The sequence below is a fragment of the Amblyomma maculatum genome, chromosome 10 (genome assembly GCF_055883805.1).
Source record: "Amblyomma maculatum isolate TAMU_Amacu chromosome 10, ASM5588380v1, whole genome shotgun sequence".
Lineage (NCBI taxonomy): Eukaryota > Metazoa > Arthropoda > Arachnida > Ixodida > Ixodidae > Amblyomma > Amblyomma maculatum.
In genome coordinates, this window is record NC_139353.1 from 72,874,053 (window position 1) to 72,890,670 (window position 16,618).

The window sequence follows — 16,618 nt, forward strand, 5'->3', positions numbered from 1 at the left end:
TCCCAAAGAAGACGTTATTTTCGATATTTCCTTCTTCCAAATTGTTGTTAAGTGGGGATTGCTGAGTGACAAGGAAATTATTCTACTATAAGAAAATAGACGTCCCCTTTTGATTATCTATGCAAAATTTATGGAACCCACAACAGTGATGACTGGTCTCTCAGAGCATAACAGCAACCTACATTAGCCATTTGGACCTCGTGCGCTTTTCAGTTGAAATAACGAGAAGTACTGAACTGAACTGCTTCCGTGTCTGCAGGAGATTTGGTGAAAATTTGATCGACTGCTGAGAAAGGTTTTTCGTCCTACATCGAATGAACCCTGTGCCTCCTGCGAGGTATTGTAGGAAATGTCACGTCGAGTGAACGAAACCCTCACGCCTCCCCTGTGGTGGTCCTTTCCGGAAGCGGTAGCCAACCACGGAAGTTCTCAGAGGTGAGTGATCGCTAGCGCTGCCTCGAGTGTTAGTCTGCGCGATGTAACAGACAAAATCAGCTGAAAAGTTCGGTGTTTTCTTTGTGAGCACGGGCCCATACCAGCTTCACAGGTATACTCGGCGTAAATTGTTTCTGAAAAGCTGTACGTGTTGCAGTATGAAATGGCGTCGATGCGATGGGCAAGAGAAATTACTTCCGTAAGGTTCATATCTAAAAAAAAAAAAACTGAAATAGTTCTTTAAGACATCAGCTACAACGTTTCACAAATATTTTCTTCGTTAAACACTGTGAGCTCATATTCACTTATGTAGCGTGTTCAATCTGGCGTGCAACACTGCAAAAGGGCTGTGAAATATTATTGAACATTTGCTCTTAATATAGGAATTTGTCATGCATGTTACAATGCAAAACAGAATTGCTTTATCCTTTTCTCTGTATAGCGTGAAAGGATGAGCTCAAACTGCTTTATAATAAAATAACACCAATATCAGTGTTACAGGCATTGAAAGTAAATGACATAATCATTGTTTGTTTAATTGTAGCACAGTTATATTTTCTTTTTGATGCACCATAATTGGCACTACACTCGAAGAAATTGACATATAAAAATCCTTGTTTAAATAATTGTGCTCACAGTAGTAGAGTTATCCTGCGCTAGGGGCTCAGTGTACGCCTATTTATGCCATTAACCATGCGTCGCTGGTAGTTATTGTCATGAGATATTTAAAATTGCAAAATTTCATTTTGCCACTGCTTACTATGTCACTGCTTATTTTGTCCCTGCTTACAGTTCATATGATACTTTTGTCAGCAGTACCAAAAATTCGAAGGATTACCACAGTTGTATCGATCCTTGTCGTTATTGTGCAAATTTCATATGCCTTCCCCCACATCGCCACCCATCATGATCTTCTTTCTTCTCCCCTTCCCCTTCCCCAGTTCAGAGTAGCAGGCCAGAGTTGAATTATTCCAGCCAACCTCTCTGCTTTTCCTTCCAATCAATCCATCTATCTAAGGATGTAGGCAACGCAATACTTCATTCATTCAACTACTTGAAGTATATCATTTTAACAAATTGAGGAATTCATAGAAATAATAGAAAACAAGCGCTCATAGTCCTGCCGAATTTTTTTTTATGCCAGATTAATGTCATCGTATCGCACGCCTGCATCATTTGAGTGGTCATCAAGTTATCTGCTCTTTCCAAGAGTTATGGATGGATTGCGATTAAAATTTGTTTTGTGTCAATGGACGTAGCGCGCCTTTCGAAAAACGAGAAAGATGCTGCGACGGTTACTAAGATAAGAAGTACTTTGCTGCTTGGTTGAAAAGCAACTAAGTACTTAACGACCTAGTTGGTTATAAATATATAGTTATGAACTATGTAATAATTTAACCAATCAAATAAATATTCAACATATCAATCAATGATTCAATCAATCCTTCAGAGCTACTGTAAGGTTTATTAGCGCTCTCTCTCTTCTATAAAGCACTCGTGGTTTCAGATGGAAACTTCAGTGCATAAAAATTGGCAACATATTTGATGCTGGTGCCATATCTACTGATAAATATTGCAGTGAAGTGTAGCCTGAATTGGGTCAACCTAACTTGTTGTCATTTTGCTTTACTCCAATTCGCGCACAAACTCGCCTCCTGCGGTATACTTGCTTGCAGAAATAATTTCACACCCTGGCGTGTTCGCACCGCGCGTCTCCTCGCCCTCCTCTTGCCTCCCCCGCCTCTAAGGCTCCTTACGACTCCGATCATGGCGTTACAACCGCCCGCGAACGATTGAGCGGTAAGGGAAGTATTTCGGTGCGTAGTTTCTTGCCCAAGCCTCGTGTCACTGTGGCGGGCGAAGAGCGGCGAAGTGTTACTTTACTTAAGGGTCGGGGGTCGAAAGGACGGCACATGGTCACACCGGGAGCTTCCACCTGCCCCGCGTTTTGGCAGACAGTGCTGATATCGTTTACGGCTACGTGGAATACGCTGTGTCTTTGGCATGAGAAAGGGAGGGGGGTAGATATCAGAGCCGTGGCCCACGCTCCCCGTCAAGATTGGGAAAAATATAAAGTGATAGTACAGGCGTCTTCAACCACTGCAGATCTTCCAGGGGTAAATTCGAATCAGCTTACGCTTACGGTGGCGCTAAGCTGGAACTCATGCATTGATGCGCTTCACAGAGCGTCCACAAGAAAGTTTCGTGCGCTCCGTCGTGAAGGTACCCCGTTTCTGCGAACAGCGGAGAGGTAGGTCTGCAATAAGATCCTAAATTCTTCTGAAATATCTTTTCCACTCACTGATTTTAAAACAAAAATGTATAGGCACCGAGGATTCCGTCGTTCAAAGTTCCACTTCAATTACGCACCACATTTATCAACATTTATACGCTAGAAATCATTGAGGGCTCACTCCAGCACTGTGGGGTAAATTCCCGGATACAGAGAACTGCTGCCAAGCCGTCCGTCAGCCGACTGGATAACCTTCGATATAATGTCAGGGCATCTGCCTCACTGATTCAGGGCCCATTTACAAAACATGAGCCTCCGTTCAATATCTGTCGCACTTGTATGCACGAGGCAAACGAATAAACGAGGCAAATGAGGTTGAAATCGACGGCCCAGACTGACGTCCTGTTGACTTCCGCTTTTCGTCGAATACTGTCTTCCTATTAGCTATATTTGTCGTGTATATATTAACATAAATGATGTCTTTTAATGAAAGCGCCATCTCGCGTGCTTGGAAGCTTTGAACTGTGCCGCATGACGGTAGTGCGTCCTATGTACATATACAACAGCCATGTGCAATTTTCCCCTCGGTGGATAATATAACTTAGCGACGCCATTTCAAGGCTGACGCTGTTATTCACCACAAGCGATAATAGCTTGTCCTTCATTTCACCGCTTGCACAACCGACAGCGGTCACGAAAGCTCTCTGAAGCCACTGATGGCGCTCGTTGAGTACTGTCGATGTAGAAAACCGTGAGGTGGCGCATCGGAGCAAAACACGCGGAGAGAGCGCTAGCCCTCCTGGCTGGGATTTATGTGACGTCAACAGCGTGACGTCAGGGGCCAGACGGAGCGATATGCCGCAAATGTACTTGCAGTTGATGTGTTGTAGTGCGAAGCAGCCTAATAGAGTTTAGTGCTACGCGAAACATATACATCTCTACGGGTCTAAATTCTGTAGGTGCCGCCGTAATATAGTAGTAGGTCCGTAGCAGGTTAACAGAAATATTCATGCGGAAAATTCCTGATTGGTCGAAAGTGTTGTGACATCCAAACCAGATGAGATCGTGTGGAAATTTAAAACACTCCACATTAAGCGTAAAGTCCCGAAAAACGTATTTATTTACATAAATGTGCGGCCAACGAGGTTTGAGTTCAGGCCCTCTGCATGCCAAATGGGTAAACAGCGCATAGGCTGCGAAGGGTCGTTGATACAAGACGCGACGTGAATATATTTTTTTGGAATCGTCGAAACCCGGTGTTTGCACAACGTCGACAGCGCATCACAGAAAGAGCCACGGCTGTTCGTCAGCATAAGGTACTTCGTAACTAATTTTGTTATGAAACGAAGCTATAAATTTAGGGATTCGCTTCGCATTTTGTTTGCGTCATCTCAAGATTGCGTCCTAGGAGGGCACAGTTTCAATTTAATTTGCGGATTGCAGTATGCTGCGTGCACTTTAATGGAACATCATTTATATTGCCGCTTCTTTAAAATCCCAATTTTCCAAACTGTATGGGAGAATGTGTCTTATTTGGAAGTGCTAAGAATGCCAGTGCTCATTTAAACTCTTCTTTATGACCCTTTTCTGTGAGGACATTGCCTTCAAATCGCATTCCTATGTTTTCATTTGCTTTCTATTTTACCATGTATTCTGCATTTCGTCATAGTTACAGCGTTATAAATTATTATCTAGTCATGCACTGAGATTCTGCTTCCTGATTTCGTCCATTAAAAAAAGAAATTGATGTCCTAAATATCAGCCCTGTCGTGGTGGTGAAGTATAGTTAGGACTCTCGCCTGCTGTGCTGAAGGATGCAGAATCAAATCTTGGCAACGCGAAGGAGAAGAAAGGCAAGGCGCAAGCGTTCTGTCAAGTGCGCGGTAAAGAAACCAAAATATAAACAATTTGGGAAACCAAGGTCAGCTGGTTATTTATTTGAGCTCAGTCTAGCTATTCACACCATAATAGAGAGACAGAGAGAGAAAGAGAAAGGAAGAACGGGATTGAGGAGTTACGGGGGGGGGGGGGGGGAATAGTTCACGGGTGCATATTGAGGAACAACTCACCAAGGTGGCGTATGGGAGGGCTTTTTTCTTTAGTTCGGAGTAGTCGGAGGTAACAGATTAACCCTGCTTTAAGCCGCAATCCCCTATCTGCATTAGCCTCAATTTACATTCTTCTGTCTACTTGTCATAAAGAAAAAAATCAACGCATATCAGTGGCATACTACGTTTGCACAGAGGATAATATTAACTGATACCAATGATCATTCCTGTCTCGTTTATAGGGCTGCTTGCGTGTTTTTGCCATTCAATGTACAGTCACCACTTCTTAAGCCCGGCCGCGTAATCTATTATTTCATCACATTTTTCCGAATGTGATGAATTGCCCAAATATAAAACTATGTCGGTATGGATATTGTTTCCCAAGGAAGCTTTGCTTATCTGTTTGACCTCTAAAAGAAAAGTAGAATTATATGCCTTTCTTGTTATTCTGTCGATGACTACTCTTTGGTCTGGTTTAGTTCTAGTTGATTCGCATTGCTTGCTTTGATGACAAGGTGAACAGTTTTTAGTCGAGATACCCGCCTATGGTATCTAGACCCTGACGGAGAGCAAGCGGCAGAGTGATTGTGCAATGGGATTCAGCGCAGGTAAATAGGCTTTACAATCTGCAACAACTGCATATGGAGCGTGCCACTTTAATCTTGCTTGCTGCATTTCTGCTTTGGAAAGTATGTTCAAAACCCGAGGTGGTGCAGTGGTAAGACGCCCGACTACTGTGCCTGAGTACCCGGGTTCTATACCTGCCTCAACGGCTGCATTTCGATGGAGGCGAAACGCAGTGGCGTCCGTGTGCTGTGCGATGTCAGTGCACGTTAAAGAACACCAGGTGGTCGAAATTTTCGGAGTCTTCCACTACGGCGTCTCATAGCCTGAGTCGCTTTGGGACGTTAAACCCCACAAACCAACCATATACCCGCTATTAAGGCTTACCTTTCCTGGTAAAGAATGTCTATGTAATTGCTGTATCCAAAATACTTACTTTCAGTGCAGTGTGATAAGGATATAGGCAGGAAGGCGATACAATGGTTTGATATTCCCATTAACATGGTCCGTGCTTTGCTCCTCGCGGTGCAATTTCGAAAATAAAAAAGGTCTCGTCAAGATTTTTTTTGTTTTTAGCGATATTCATTGCCTCGGAGCATCAGTAGGATAGATGAAGCTATTGTTAAAGAACTTGAAAATGTTGTCTCATTGTTGATGTTCTAGGATTAGCATATAAAGAAGGATTGCTTGTTGAAAGACGTGATACGGCAGACGCCGCATTCTTATAGGCTTGAGTTGCTTGGATAATGCGGCGTCTACATACCGCCCGCGGACACCCAGGTCAAGGAAATTGATGTCGATACTGAGGCCACCTCCTGGTGGCGGCTTAGATCTCTGAATGGGATCCTCCAAAGTGTAATAAAGAAAGGGTGACGCCCAAATAAATAGCCGATCGAATGATTAGCCTGTGTTCGCGAGGCATGTCGCTAAATCTATATGACGGTTTATCTAGAGTAGGTCAAGTGGTACACACTATTACAACCTGACCGCGGGATGCGTGCCGCTAACCGGTGCAAGTATTGACACGTCGGGCAGGCGTACTGCTGCTTGAAGGATGTCGGAACGGGTGAAAACGTGGGCCTAAGGGAGAGCAGCGCGGCAGGCATCGTGTAGTGTCTCTTGAACTACAACGACTTCCGCACGAAATGATGTATTATATTGCGTAAGTGGCAGCCTAGAGGTGTGATTAAGGGAAGGTCTGCACGGGTAGTAGGTTGCTGCTCTTGCTTAACAAGCTTGGGTGGCTGCATCTGTGCAAACAAGAATTTTACCTTTGATGCAGGTGAGCGTCTGGTCCTTCAAATGTGTGGCGAAATGATCATGACAAATTGGCAGAGGTGAGCCGCCGATTATCGGCTGGCATGTTTTCGCTAAGCTGTATAAAGTTCCAGTGATTGAGGACTGGCGTTGGCAGATAGGCCCTTGGAGTTTAGATCGAGTTCCATAGACCGGTGTTCAGGTTACGAGCACCACGCCGCTGCTGCACAGGCTCGTTGATGGCATTGAGCTGCGGATTCTCTTGCAATGCTACTACTGATGTCATGTACGGGAGGCATGTAATGGTCATTGTAGACTGTCAGTTCACGTACTCAAGGTGATGCCATTGTATTCTTGTAGAATTTTGCTTCCTGTAAACAATTCTTTGCTTCTGGTAAACAATACATAGTGTCAGAGCCACCCTCACCAATTGGCATGCAACAGACGAGCCAGCGCCACCATTTTTAGGAGGGTGTTTATGTTCATTTTCACGTCAATTTAGTGAAGCCGAGTGGTATCGAAAAAGCTAGATAGAGAGGTGTGGTAGCGAAAGGGGGATTGAAAGGTCCTCACACAGGCATCCTGCAAAGGCTGCATCCTCCTTTGAGTATTCATTTTCGCGTTGCTTATAACGCTGATTTTCCGAATAATCATTACCATCACAGCATATAAACTTCTTGCTTGTAAATGTTGAGTTTCCTTCAAGCACGAAAATTGAGAAATGCGCAACAAGCTTGGTTTTGAAATGAAATAAAAAGCAGAACGTGTGCGGATTTGTAATCAATCTTCAATGTCACTTTCTCTGGCATCCGACCTTCACATTTACATGTACAAGAAGCTGACCTTCTCTTCTGCTATATATACTAGGAGTTCATTTTCGTTTGCTCGGCACGCTCTTATTTTTGGCCTTGTGTCGCGAATGCCTCTTCAAAGGATGGCCCTAACAGCTGCATTTCTCACCGGAATATCCGTCAATGCTTGCTGTCGGAAAGGGCAGGTCGAGTAAATAATAAAGAACGTCTAAAAAGTGTCTTCGACGCTGCTGACAGTCGAACTTCTGGCGAGGGGTCGAAATGACGAAAAGAAAACAATATCATGGTACATTTGAAACACGTGGCGTCACTTATTCATGGCGCATCGACCTTCATCGATCTCCTGCGTGTTGGTGTTTCGTGCACAATCGCAGGCAAATGCATGGGAGGCAGGTAGAAGCTCTTGTAAACCTGAAACGTGGGTTATAAATATATCGGTTCATTGGGCATAAATTAAGGTTTTAAAGGTCACCAACAATTTTTTTTTTCTACCAGTAAATTAGGCTGCATAGGCTATCCAAACTTCAGGAGGATTGATTATTGGACGGCGTTACATATTTATAACTCGTATTACAAAAGTATAACAGCTTACCGGTATCGCTCAAGAGGAAATTATATAACAATTTCATCTTACCTGTGCTCACCTATGGGGCTGAAACGTGGAGGCTAACCAAGAGGGTTCTACTTAAGTTGAGTACAACGTAGAGGGCTTTGGAACGAAAAATGGTAGGGGTAACATTAAGAAATGGGAAGCGTGCAGAGTGGGTGAGAGAAATAACTCAAGTTACTGACATTTTAGTGGAAATCAAGAAGAAGAAATGGGCATGGGTAGGACATGTAGTGCAAATAGAGGATAGCCGATGGTCGCTTAGGGTAACAAACTTCTAGCAGGGGGCGGCAGAAAGTTAGGTGGGCGGATGAGTTTAAGAAGTTCGCAGGGGTCAAGTGGATGCAGCAAGCACAGAACCAGGTTAGTTGGAGAAATATGGAAGATGCCTTCGCCCTGCAGTGGGTACTGATGATGATGACGATTGCAAAGTTTCCTAAAAACATCTTGCCGACATCTTTTTTCATGAGGCCGGTACTTTGATCCCTCTTCGCTTTCATAGAATTCTATTTCTTTTTCGTGATGGTGCTGTTCATGTGGTTTCATCAGTGCTGAGTCAATATGGTAAAACGCACGAGATATGAAGGCGCGACTTGCTTACACTGTCACTCGCGAACTTACAGTAAGGGAAAAGCACACATGTTCCTTTGTCAGTGCAGTTTTTTGGAATTCAGTGTAAAAAGAAGTGCTACACTAGGGCTCCATCATTTTTTTTCGCCACGTTTGCTATATGGCCGGGGCTCGTAGGGACAAAATTCCTTTGATTGGTAGAGGGAGGAGAAAGTGGCTAACTGTTTGATTTCTATTTTATGGTCTTCTGGAATTAATTTAATTTCCTCATGTAAATTTGACCCATATGCCTATCGAGAGAACATCAGGAAGCTTCCGCAATTTTTTGCAGTGGCAGCTGTAGCTGCTGCCGCTAAATGATCCAAGATCCACAGCAACAGGAGTGAGCGAATAATCGCGGCAAAGAAATCCGCCGAAGGTGTTCACAATCCAATCTCGCTGTAGAAGCGGGGTTGTATAGTTTTTTACCCCTCCCCCCCACCACACACACACACATCTCAAGAAAGGGGGTTTGATCGCGTCAGAAATTTTGTATCTGTTGCTAAAACTCCCGAGTGCCACCACAGCTGCATAAACTATTTTCATTTTTAATTTCGCGACGGACGTAATGCGAAACGATACGTCCTAGTAAAATACGTTTTGTTGGCCTATAATGTTTAACCAACTGGTGGCTCTGTTCGCCGAAATAAGCATGAATTCCGTCAGGGTCAGTAATTTGGTCCTTGGAGAGGCATTCCTCAGGAGTGGGAGCAGGGAAGGTTCCATAGGCCGCATCACAGCTTGTCAAGCAGGCCAAGTGAGCTCTGCAGTAGAAACAGCTTAAATACATAACAAGGAAACTGAGTTAAAACGTTTTTTATGCATATCGTTGGGGCCACAGAGGGGCCACTTTGCCTGACGCGATTTACTTACAGGTTACATTTCTCAAATAGAAGTCCATATCAAACATTCTGGTTAACGCTTATTTAGGGGCTAACATACAACACACCATGCTCTTTATAGCAGCGATTCTATCTTTTGAAAAGCAACCAAGTTCAGAGGCGTTGCAAAATGGACTCAAATTGGCCAACTGTACAATCGCATTGCTCGTGTAATTACGCACTGAGGTTAGAATGAAGAGAAGACGCTGCTCGAGCATTTGCCTTTACTTGAGCAACAAGCCGGCTAAATGTAGTCATCACACAAGCCATATGCGTTGGTAGCATTCCAATTGGCTGATGTATTTAAATTAGGGATGAATTAGTGGTTAGTTACCGTGAAATATCACGTAATCTTCTTTTGTACCGAAACTTTGTATTAATGTCGGGTGGGTGCTGCCCGGTAAGTAGGTTGGTATTGCATGCTAACAAGAATGTGTGAGATATTACATATGCGCAAAATGAGTGATTGCAAATTAAGCGGTCAGGGTCTAGATGTATGCAAGAGAGGAAGCGCAAGATAATCCGGCAGACGGGAGCCATTAGACATCAAAAGCCGAGCTTAGGTGTCTAGTGATTCTAGAATTATTTATTCGTTATCTAGTTAGTGTAATTCAATTATGTATGGCTATTTCGCCTGCTTAGCAGTTGTCTTTACAGGACCTTGAGAGATCAGTAATAATTACTACAATAATAAATAATAATAACTACCTAATTATAATTTGTTCACAAAGTTTGTTTTCAACCACACCTCAGTATATTTGAGGCACCAAGTCATCTTTTCGCACTCTATTTTCACCAACAACTCACACAGGGCACTGCTTCGACAGGAATACAAAAATAATAAAATTCATTCTAATGACTATTTATAGTTGCTCAATGTCACTAGTACATATTACACAAAAATTAATGTACTTCCCAATGTCGCTATACGTTTTCACATTATTTCTTATGGGGAGACACTTTCATGCCAACAGAGTTTGCCTACACGTTTTTCGGGCACTTTTTATTGGCAGGACATAGACATATATTTTCACATTGAAAGTAAACGGGGATGACAGATACGCTGGACTTCCTGCATTCAGCCGCAGACAGCACCCAATTGCCCTTCCAGCTTTCAATGGAGAAGGAGGAGCGCCGATGTTTAGATAACGGCGGTGAGGGGTGGGCTGTTAATTGCAGTTAACATGGATACAGAATATCTTCGATGGTGGGTTTCTAGGGGCTCAAGTTGATGATGGTTGCAACTTCAGATGGAAGGCTATTCCAGTCTCGAGCTGTTTTCAAGAAAAAAGACTGATGATATGTATCGGTGCAGGCTTTCAGTCAAGAGGCGGCGTTAGGTGAAAGTTAAGCGAAACGCGTTGAGCGCGTGTGATAGGAGTAGCTTCAGGGTCAAAGGTATGATAAAATTTGTGATATAAGAAACGAGGACCGATCTTGCTACGACAGGCCGATGTAGGGATATTAAGCGGAGATTTAAGTGGCGATACGCTGGCGTGATATGAATAGTCGGAATAAATAAATCTTGTAGCGCGATTGTAGACAGATTCTAGAGTTTCAATGAAGTTAGTAAATGAAGGATCGTACGCAGCGCATAAAAACTCTCATTTCGTCCGTACAAATGTTAACTAAGCAAGCACTTTTACTGAACGGGGTGCTAAGGTAAGGTTACGGAATAAGTACCCTAAAATTTTATTAGCTGAATTTGTTATATCGGGAATGTTTTGCGACCAGGTTAAATTTTTACTCAATTGAATGGTGAGATATTTGTAGGAGTCTTTTGAATTAATGGAGATATTGTTAATTCTATAAATTGCGTACAGGTGGTTGCGATGGCGGTGGAAAGAAATAAGAGAGGTTTTAGTTGAATTAAATGTCATTAGTCAAGTATTACACGACTTTCGGATGGGTAAAATGTCTCCTTGAAGCTTGGTTACGCTGAACAGGTTAAGCCTCGAAGATAGATGATACAGTCATCAACGAAACGCCGGATGTTAGAATTGATGTTACAGGCCAAATCATTAGTATAAACAAGAGATAAAAGGGACCTAAAACAGTGGCTTGGGGAACGCCAGATAAACTTAGGGAAAGATATGGCGAATGCAAATTAACATAAACGAATTAATATGGGTCGAACAAGAAAGCACAAATCCATTCCACAACAAAAGGGTGAAGGTTTATGCTTGAAATTTCAAGAAAGAGGCGTACATGAGGGACTTTATCAAATGCTTTTTAAAGTCAATGAATATTGCCTCTATGCTAATGTTTAGATCAAGGCATGCACGTATATCATTAAGGAAAAGAACGATTTGTGTGTTGCAAGAATGACCCTTGGAGAAGCCATATTGGTTAGGATGAAAAACGTTAAGCAGTGTCAGAAACTTGGTAGTATGGGGATATTGTAACAGTATGGAAGAAGATGAAGTTTAGAAGACAAGTGAAGGAGAAAGACGTTGAAAAAGGACTCTCGTGCCGGACGCGCTGCCGTTGACCAGCTGAGCTCCCTACCCTATCGTCTTGTAGTTCAGCGCTCCGACGTCTTACCCCCTTCGTAACAAATTGGTGGAGGTGCGGGGTTCGACTACCCTCAAGACGCATCCTCAATCGCTGGAGCTCCGTCGGAGCCGTCGCCTCGCTGGTCTCCCACCCTTTTCAACAAGAATGCAGCAGACTACCGAGCAGCCCCGAACATCAACACGGGACCCTCTACCCTCGTCTCGCGATGCGCCGCCGACCACCACGAATGCGACGCTACCATTTCGCGAGCCTCGTTCCTTTGCCGGCCAAGCAGGGGAAGATGTTGATGACTGGCTCACTCATTATGAACGTGTGAGCCGCTATAACCGCTGGGATTCAGTAACTAAACTTGCCAATGTAGTCTTTTTTTTGACGCAAACCGCCTTGATGTGGTATGAGAACCACGAGGACTCCCTGACAACTTGGGAAAGCTTTGTCGAAGCCATCAAGGAATGTTTCGGTGACATAGCTGCAAAGAAGAAACAGGCAGAGCAGACACTTGCTCAGAGGGCCCAGGCAGCCGGAGAAACCTGCACCACCTACATAGAGGCCATACTCAAGTTGTGCAAGACCGTCGACAGCAGGATGACTGAAGATGATAAGGTAGGCCATCTGCTCAAGGGCATTGCGGAAGATGTCTACCACTTCCTAATTGCCAAGGAAAACTTGAGTTCGGTCTCTGACGTTATCCGGCACTGCCGAACATTCGAGGCCCTAAAGACTCGCCGCATTACACCGAAATTTGGACGGCTCGCAAATGTGACTACAGTGGCTAGCATTGAAGAGTCGCCATCTCAAAGCCTCCTGTGCGCCATCCGTGAAATTGTTCGAGATGAGATGTCACGACGTGAGCAGCTTGTCCGGCCCAATGGCTTCGGAGGGGACGTATATGCTCGTCCAACTTGTGGGGGTGCGTGCCCGCCGATGTCCGCGAATGTCACCGACTTTGTCTGCCGCGAAGACCTATACACTCCGCGACCAAGGCCTGAAGAGAATTTCCAACAATTCTCTTGCCATCAGCGTACAGATCCTCGCTCTTACTCCAGTCGTACATCGCGCCGACCGCCGGACGACTACATCGTTCCGGAACCACCATCCGGATATTCGTCGCGGCCTACCATGCAGGAACCAGCTGACACGCCACTTTTTCAGCGACCCCTTCCGGTGTGCTACCGGTGTGGTGCCGCGGGTCACATTTCCCGCTACTGTAATCGGCGCACATCGTTTCGGAATCCCCCGACGGCACCGAACCGACGCATCGTCCAGCCCTACATCGACAACTATCGGCCAGAACATCCTTCCCGGAGGGGCCGTTTTCAAAACGAAGGGCACCGCAGCCATTCGCCAGCGTCTGACCGTAGTGTGATACCACCTCCGTCATTTCGTGCGCGCCGCTCCCCGTCTCCACGGCGCCGATCTCCACCACTAACGCAGGAAAACTAGCCAGCGCGGCCAATGGAGGTGAGGTCGCTGGACAATGTGCGCTGCTACCTATTATTCCTCCGTCTGTGTTCATGTTAAAGAACAAGGTCAATGTGATTGTTGATGGTTTGCCAACGATGGCGTTGGTAGACACTGGTGCTACAGTTTCAGTAATGAGTTTCAATTTTAAGAACCTTTTGAAGAACAAAGTTATGTTTGTTTGGGACAAAACTTCAAATTTTTATGGAGTAAGTGGAGAGTTATTGTATCCGGTTGGGGTATGCAGCGTTAAAGTTTCCTTGGGGGCACAGTGTTTCGCGCGGAGTTTGCAGTACTGCCCCGATCTACACATGACGTAATCTTGGGAATTGACTTCCTGCGTATGTGCGGCGCTACAGTTGACTGTCGAACGGGAGAGCTAAGTGTTAGTGGTTCTCTTCCTCGTGAACTTTTGGAAGAGACATCAAATTATGAAGACGTTTTGTGTGTGTGTGATGAAGTCGTCATACCGCCACATTCAGCAGTGTGTGTCCAGGTGTCCTGCTCCCGTGCTATTAACGACTCTTTTGAGGCTACTGTGGCGCCTCTTAATTTACAGTGCGTAAAGAAAAATGCGTTAGTGCCGCATTGTTTGGTTCGCGTGAAAGAGGGCCGTACCGGACTGTGGACTATAAATTGCTCATCGGAACCAGTTGTTTTTCCAGCGGGTTCCAAACTAGCTTCATGTAGCGCAACTCTCCCGAATTGTGTAGCTGTCGTTACTCCTTCCCTAGACAACCCCGCTACTAACTCACCTGCTGACGAAAAGCTTCTTCCGATGATCAGCGCATCGTTGAACACCTCACAACGACAGATATTGAAGAAGCTCTTGTCCCAGCACCTATCCGTCTTTGATTTCACGCAGTCCAACGGCTCGCAACGTTTTCCGCTGTCGCGCGCACGCCACAGGATTGACACGGGATCTGCCCATCCGATCCGTCAAAAGCCGTACCGTGTGTCACCATCAGAGCGTAAGATCATCACCGAGCAAGTCCAAGACATGTTGAACAGGGGCGTAATACAGGAATCCTCCAGTCCTTGGGCTGCTCCCATGATATTGGTGAAGAAAAAAGACGGAACATGGAGGTACTGCATTGACTATCGTCGCCTCAACTCCATCACTAAAAAGGATGTGTATCCTCTACCACGCATCGACGATGCCATAGATTGCCTTTTTTCCGCGTCTTATTTCTCTTCAGTTCATTTGCGATCGGGTTATTGGCAGATTCCGATGGATCATGCTGACAAGGAAAAAACTGCATTTGTTACCCCGGACGGCCTATTTGAATTTAACGTGATGCCCTTCGGTCTATGTAATGCGCCGGCCACATTTGAAAGATTTATGGACACAATACTTCGTGGCCTCAAGTGGGAAATCTGCATGTGCTATTTAGACGATGTTGTTATTTTTGGCCGGACTTTTACTGAACATAACACGCGACTCGCTGTTGTGTTAGATTGCCTACAGAAGGCTGGCCTTGTCCTGAATTCTAAAAAGTGCCGTATTGGTGAACGTCAAGCGCTGGTACTCGGGCATCTCGTCGACCGCGATGGAGTTCGGCCAGATCCACAGAAGACTGCAGCAGTTGCAGCATTCCAACGACCACCGACTCAAAAGGAGCTCCGCAGTTTTCTGGGCCTGTGTTCCTACTTTCGACGATTCATCCCAAGGTTTGCCGACGTCGCCTACCCTCTGACATCCCTTCTACAAAAGGACGTCCCTTTCGACTGGATCTCAGATTGCAACGCGTCTTTCCGCCAACTAAAGTTTCTGCTTACGTCATATCCCATACTACGGCACTTCAACCCCTCCGCTCCGACTGAAGTCCACACTTATGCAAGTGGGATTGGTGTTGGCGCTGTGCTTGTGCAACGTTCGACAACAGGAGAGCATGTAATTGCGTATGCAAGCCGTTCCCTCAGCAAACCTGAGCGTAACTACACTGTTACGGAGCAGGAGTGTCTCGCTGTAGTTTTCGCTGTTCAGCGGTTTCGGTGCTACCTATATGGACGCCATTTCACGGTTGTGACGGACCATCATGCCCTGTGTTGGCTTGTCAACCTTCGTGATCCATCTGGTCTTCTGGCACGCTGGGCCCTTCGTCTGCAAGAGTACAACTTCACTGTTTCGTACAAGAGTGGCCGCAAACACGCTGATGCAGCCTGTCTTTCACGCCTTCCTCTTCCTACGACCGAATGTGACTCTGGTTATTTCGATCATTACATCGCCTCCGTCGTGCCCGAGTTTCCCGACGCCTCGGCTCTGCGGACTGCGCAAGAGACCGACATTAGCCTCGAGCCCCTGCTTGCGGAGGCGCGGGATTCCACTGCTTCCAGCCGATTTTGTCTCCGTGATGGCCTTTTGTACAAAAAGGCTTACTCAAGCACCGGTAAGAATTTTCTGCTTGTGATTCCCGAGAGCTACCGCTCGTGCATCTTACGCGCCATGCACGACGACCCCACTTCCGGTCACCTGGGCTCTGCAAGAACGCTCCATCGTGCCCGCGACCGGTTTTATTGGCCAAAGATGCGCCAGACAACTGAGCGATATGTGGCGAGCTGCACTGAGTGCCAACGACACAAACGCCCTACGTCCACGCCACAGGGCCTGCTGCATCCTGTGACTCCACCACGTGGCGCATTTGAGAAAATCGGAATCGACCTTATGGGTCCCTTCCCGAAGTCATCCGACGGAAATCGTTGGATCGTGGTTTGTGCCGACTACCTCACCCGCTACTGCGAAACGGCAGCTCTTCCTTCAGCCACCGCTCACCACGTGTCCCTGTTCTTGCTCCGTTCTGTGATCCTCCGCCATGGACCTCCGCGAGTGATCATCAGTGACCGAGGTCGCCAGTTTATGGCAGATGTTGTGGAAGAGCTTCTTCGTTTGTGTGCGTCGCATTTTAGGCATTCCACACCATATCACCCTCAAACCAACGGCTTGACGGAGCGCACAAACCGCACACTCACAAACATGCTATCTATGTACATCGCATCTGACCACAAGAATTGGGATACTATACTGCCATTTATAACGTTTGCATTCAACACCGCAACCCATGAGACTACTGGCTACAGCCCGTTCTTCCTGCTATACGCCCGTCCTCCTCGGTATTGTCTAGATACCATTCTTCCTTACTCCGTCCATGATGAACCGTGCATTGCGGAAACTCTTTGTCGAGCCGAAGAAGCTC

At 45.7% G+C, this 16,618-nt stretch overlaps 1 protein-coding gene across 1 annotated transcript in view; it reads left to right on the plus strand.

The window, feature by feature from the left end:
- The first annotated feature begins 349 nt into the window (after positions 1 to 349).
- Positions 350 to 16,618, plus strand: part of LOC146176788 (cyclin-dependent kinase-like 4) — a 67,357-nt gene continuing 51,088 nt past the window's right edge. The window contains exon 1 of the mRNA XM_084581040.1: positions 350 to 435. Within this exon, the coding sequence (XP_084437166.1) occupies positions 350 to 435 (86 nt within the window). The remainder of the gene's footprint in view (positions 436 to 16,618) is intronic.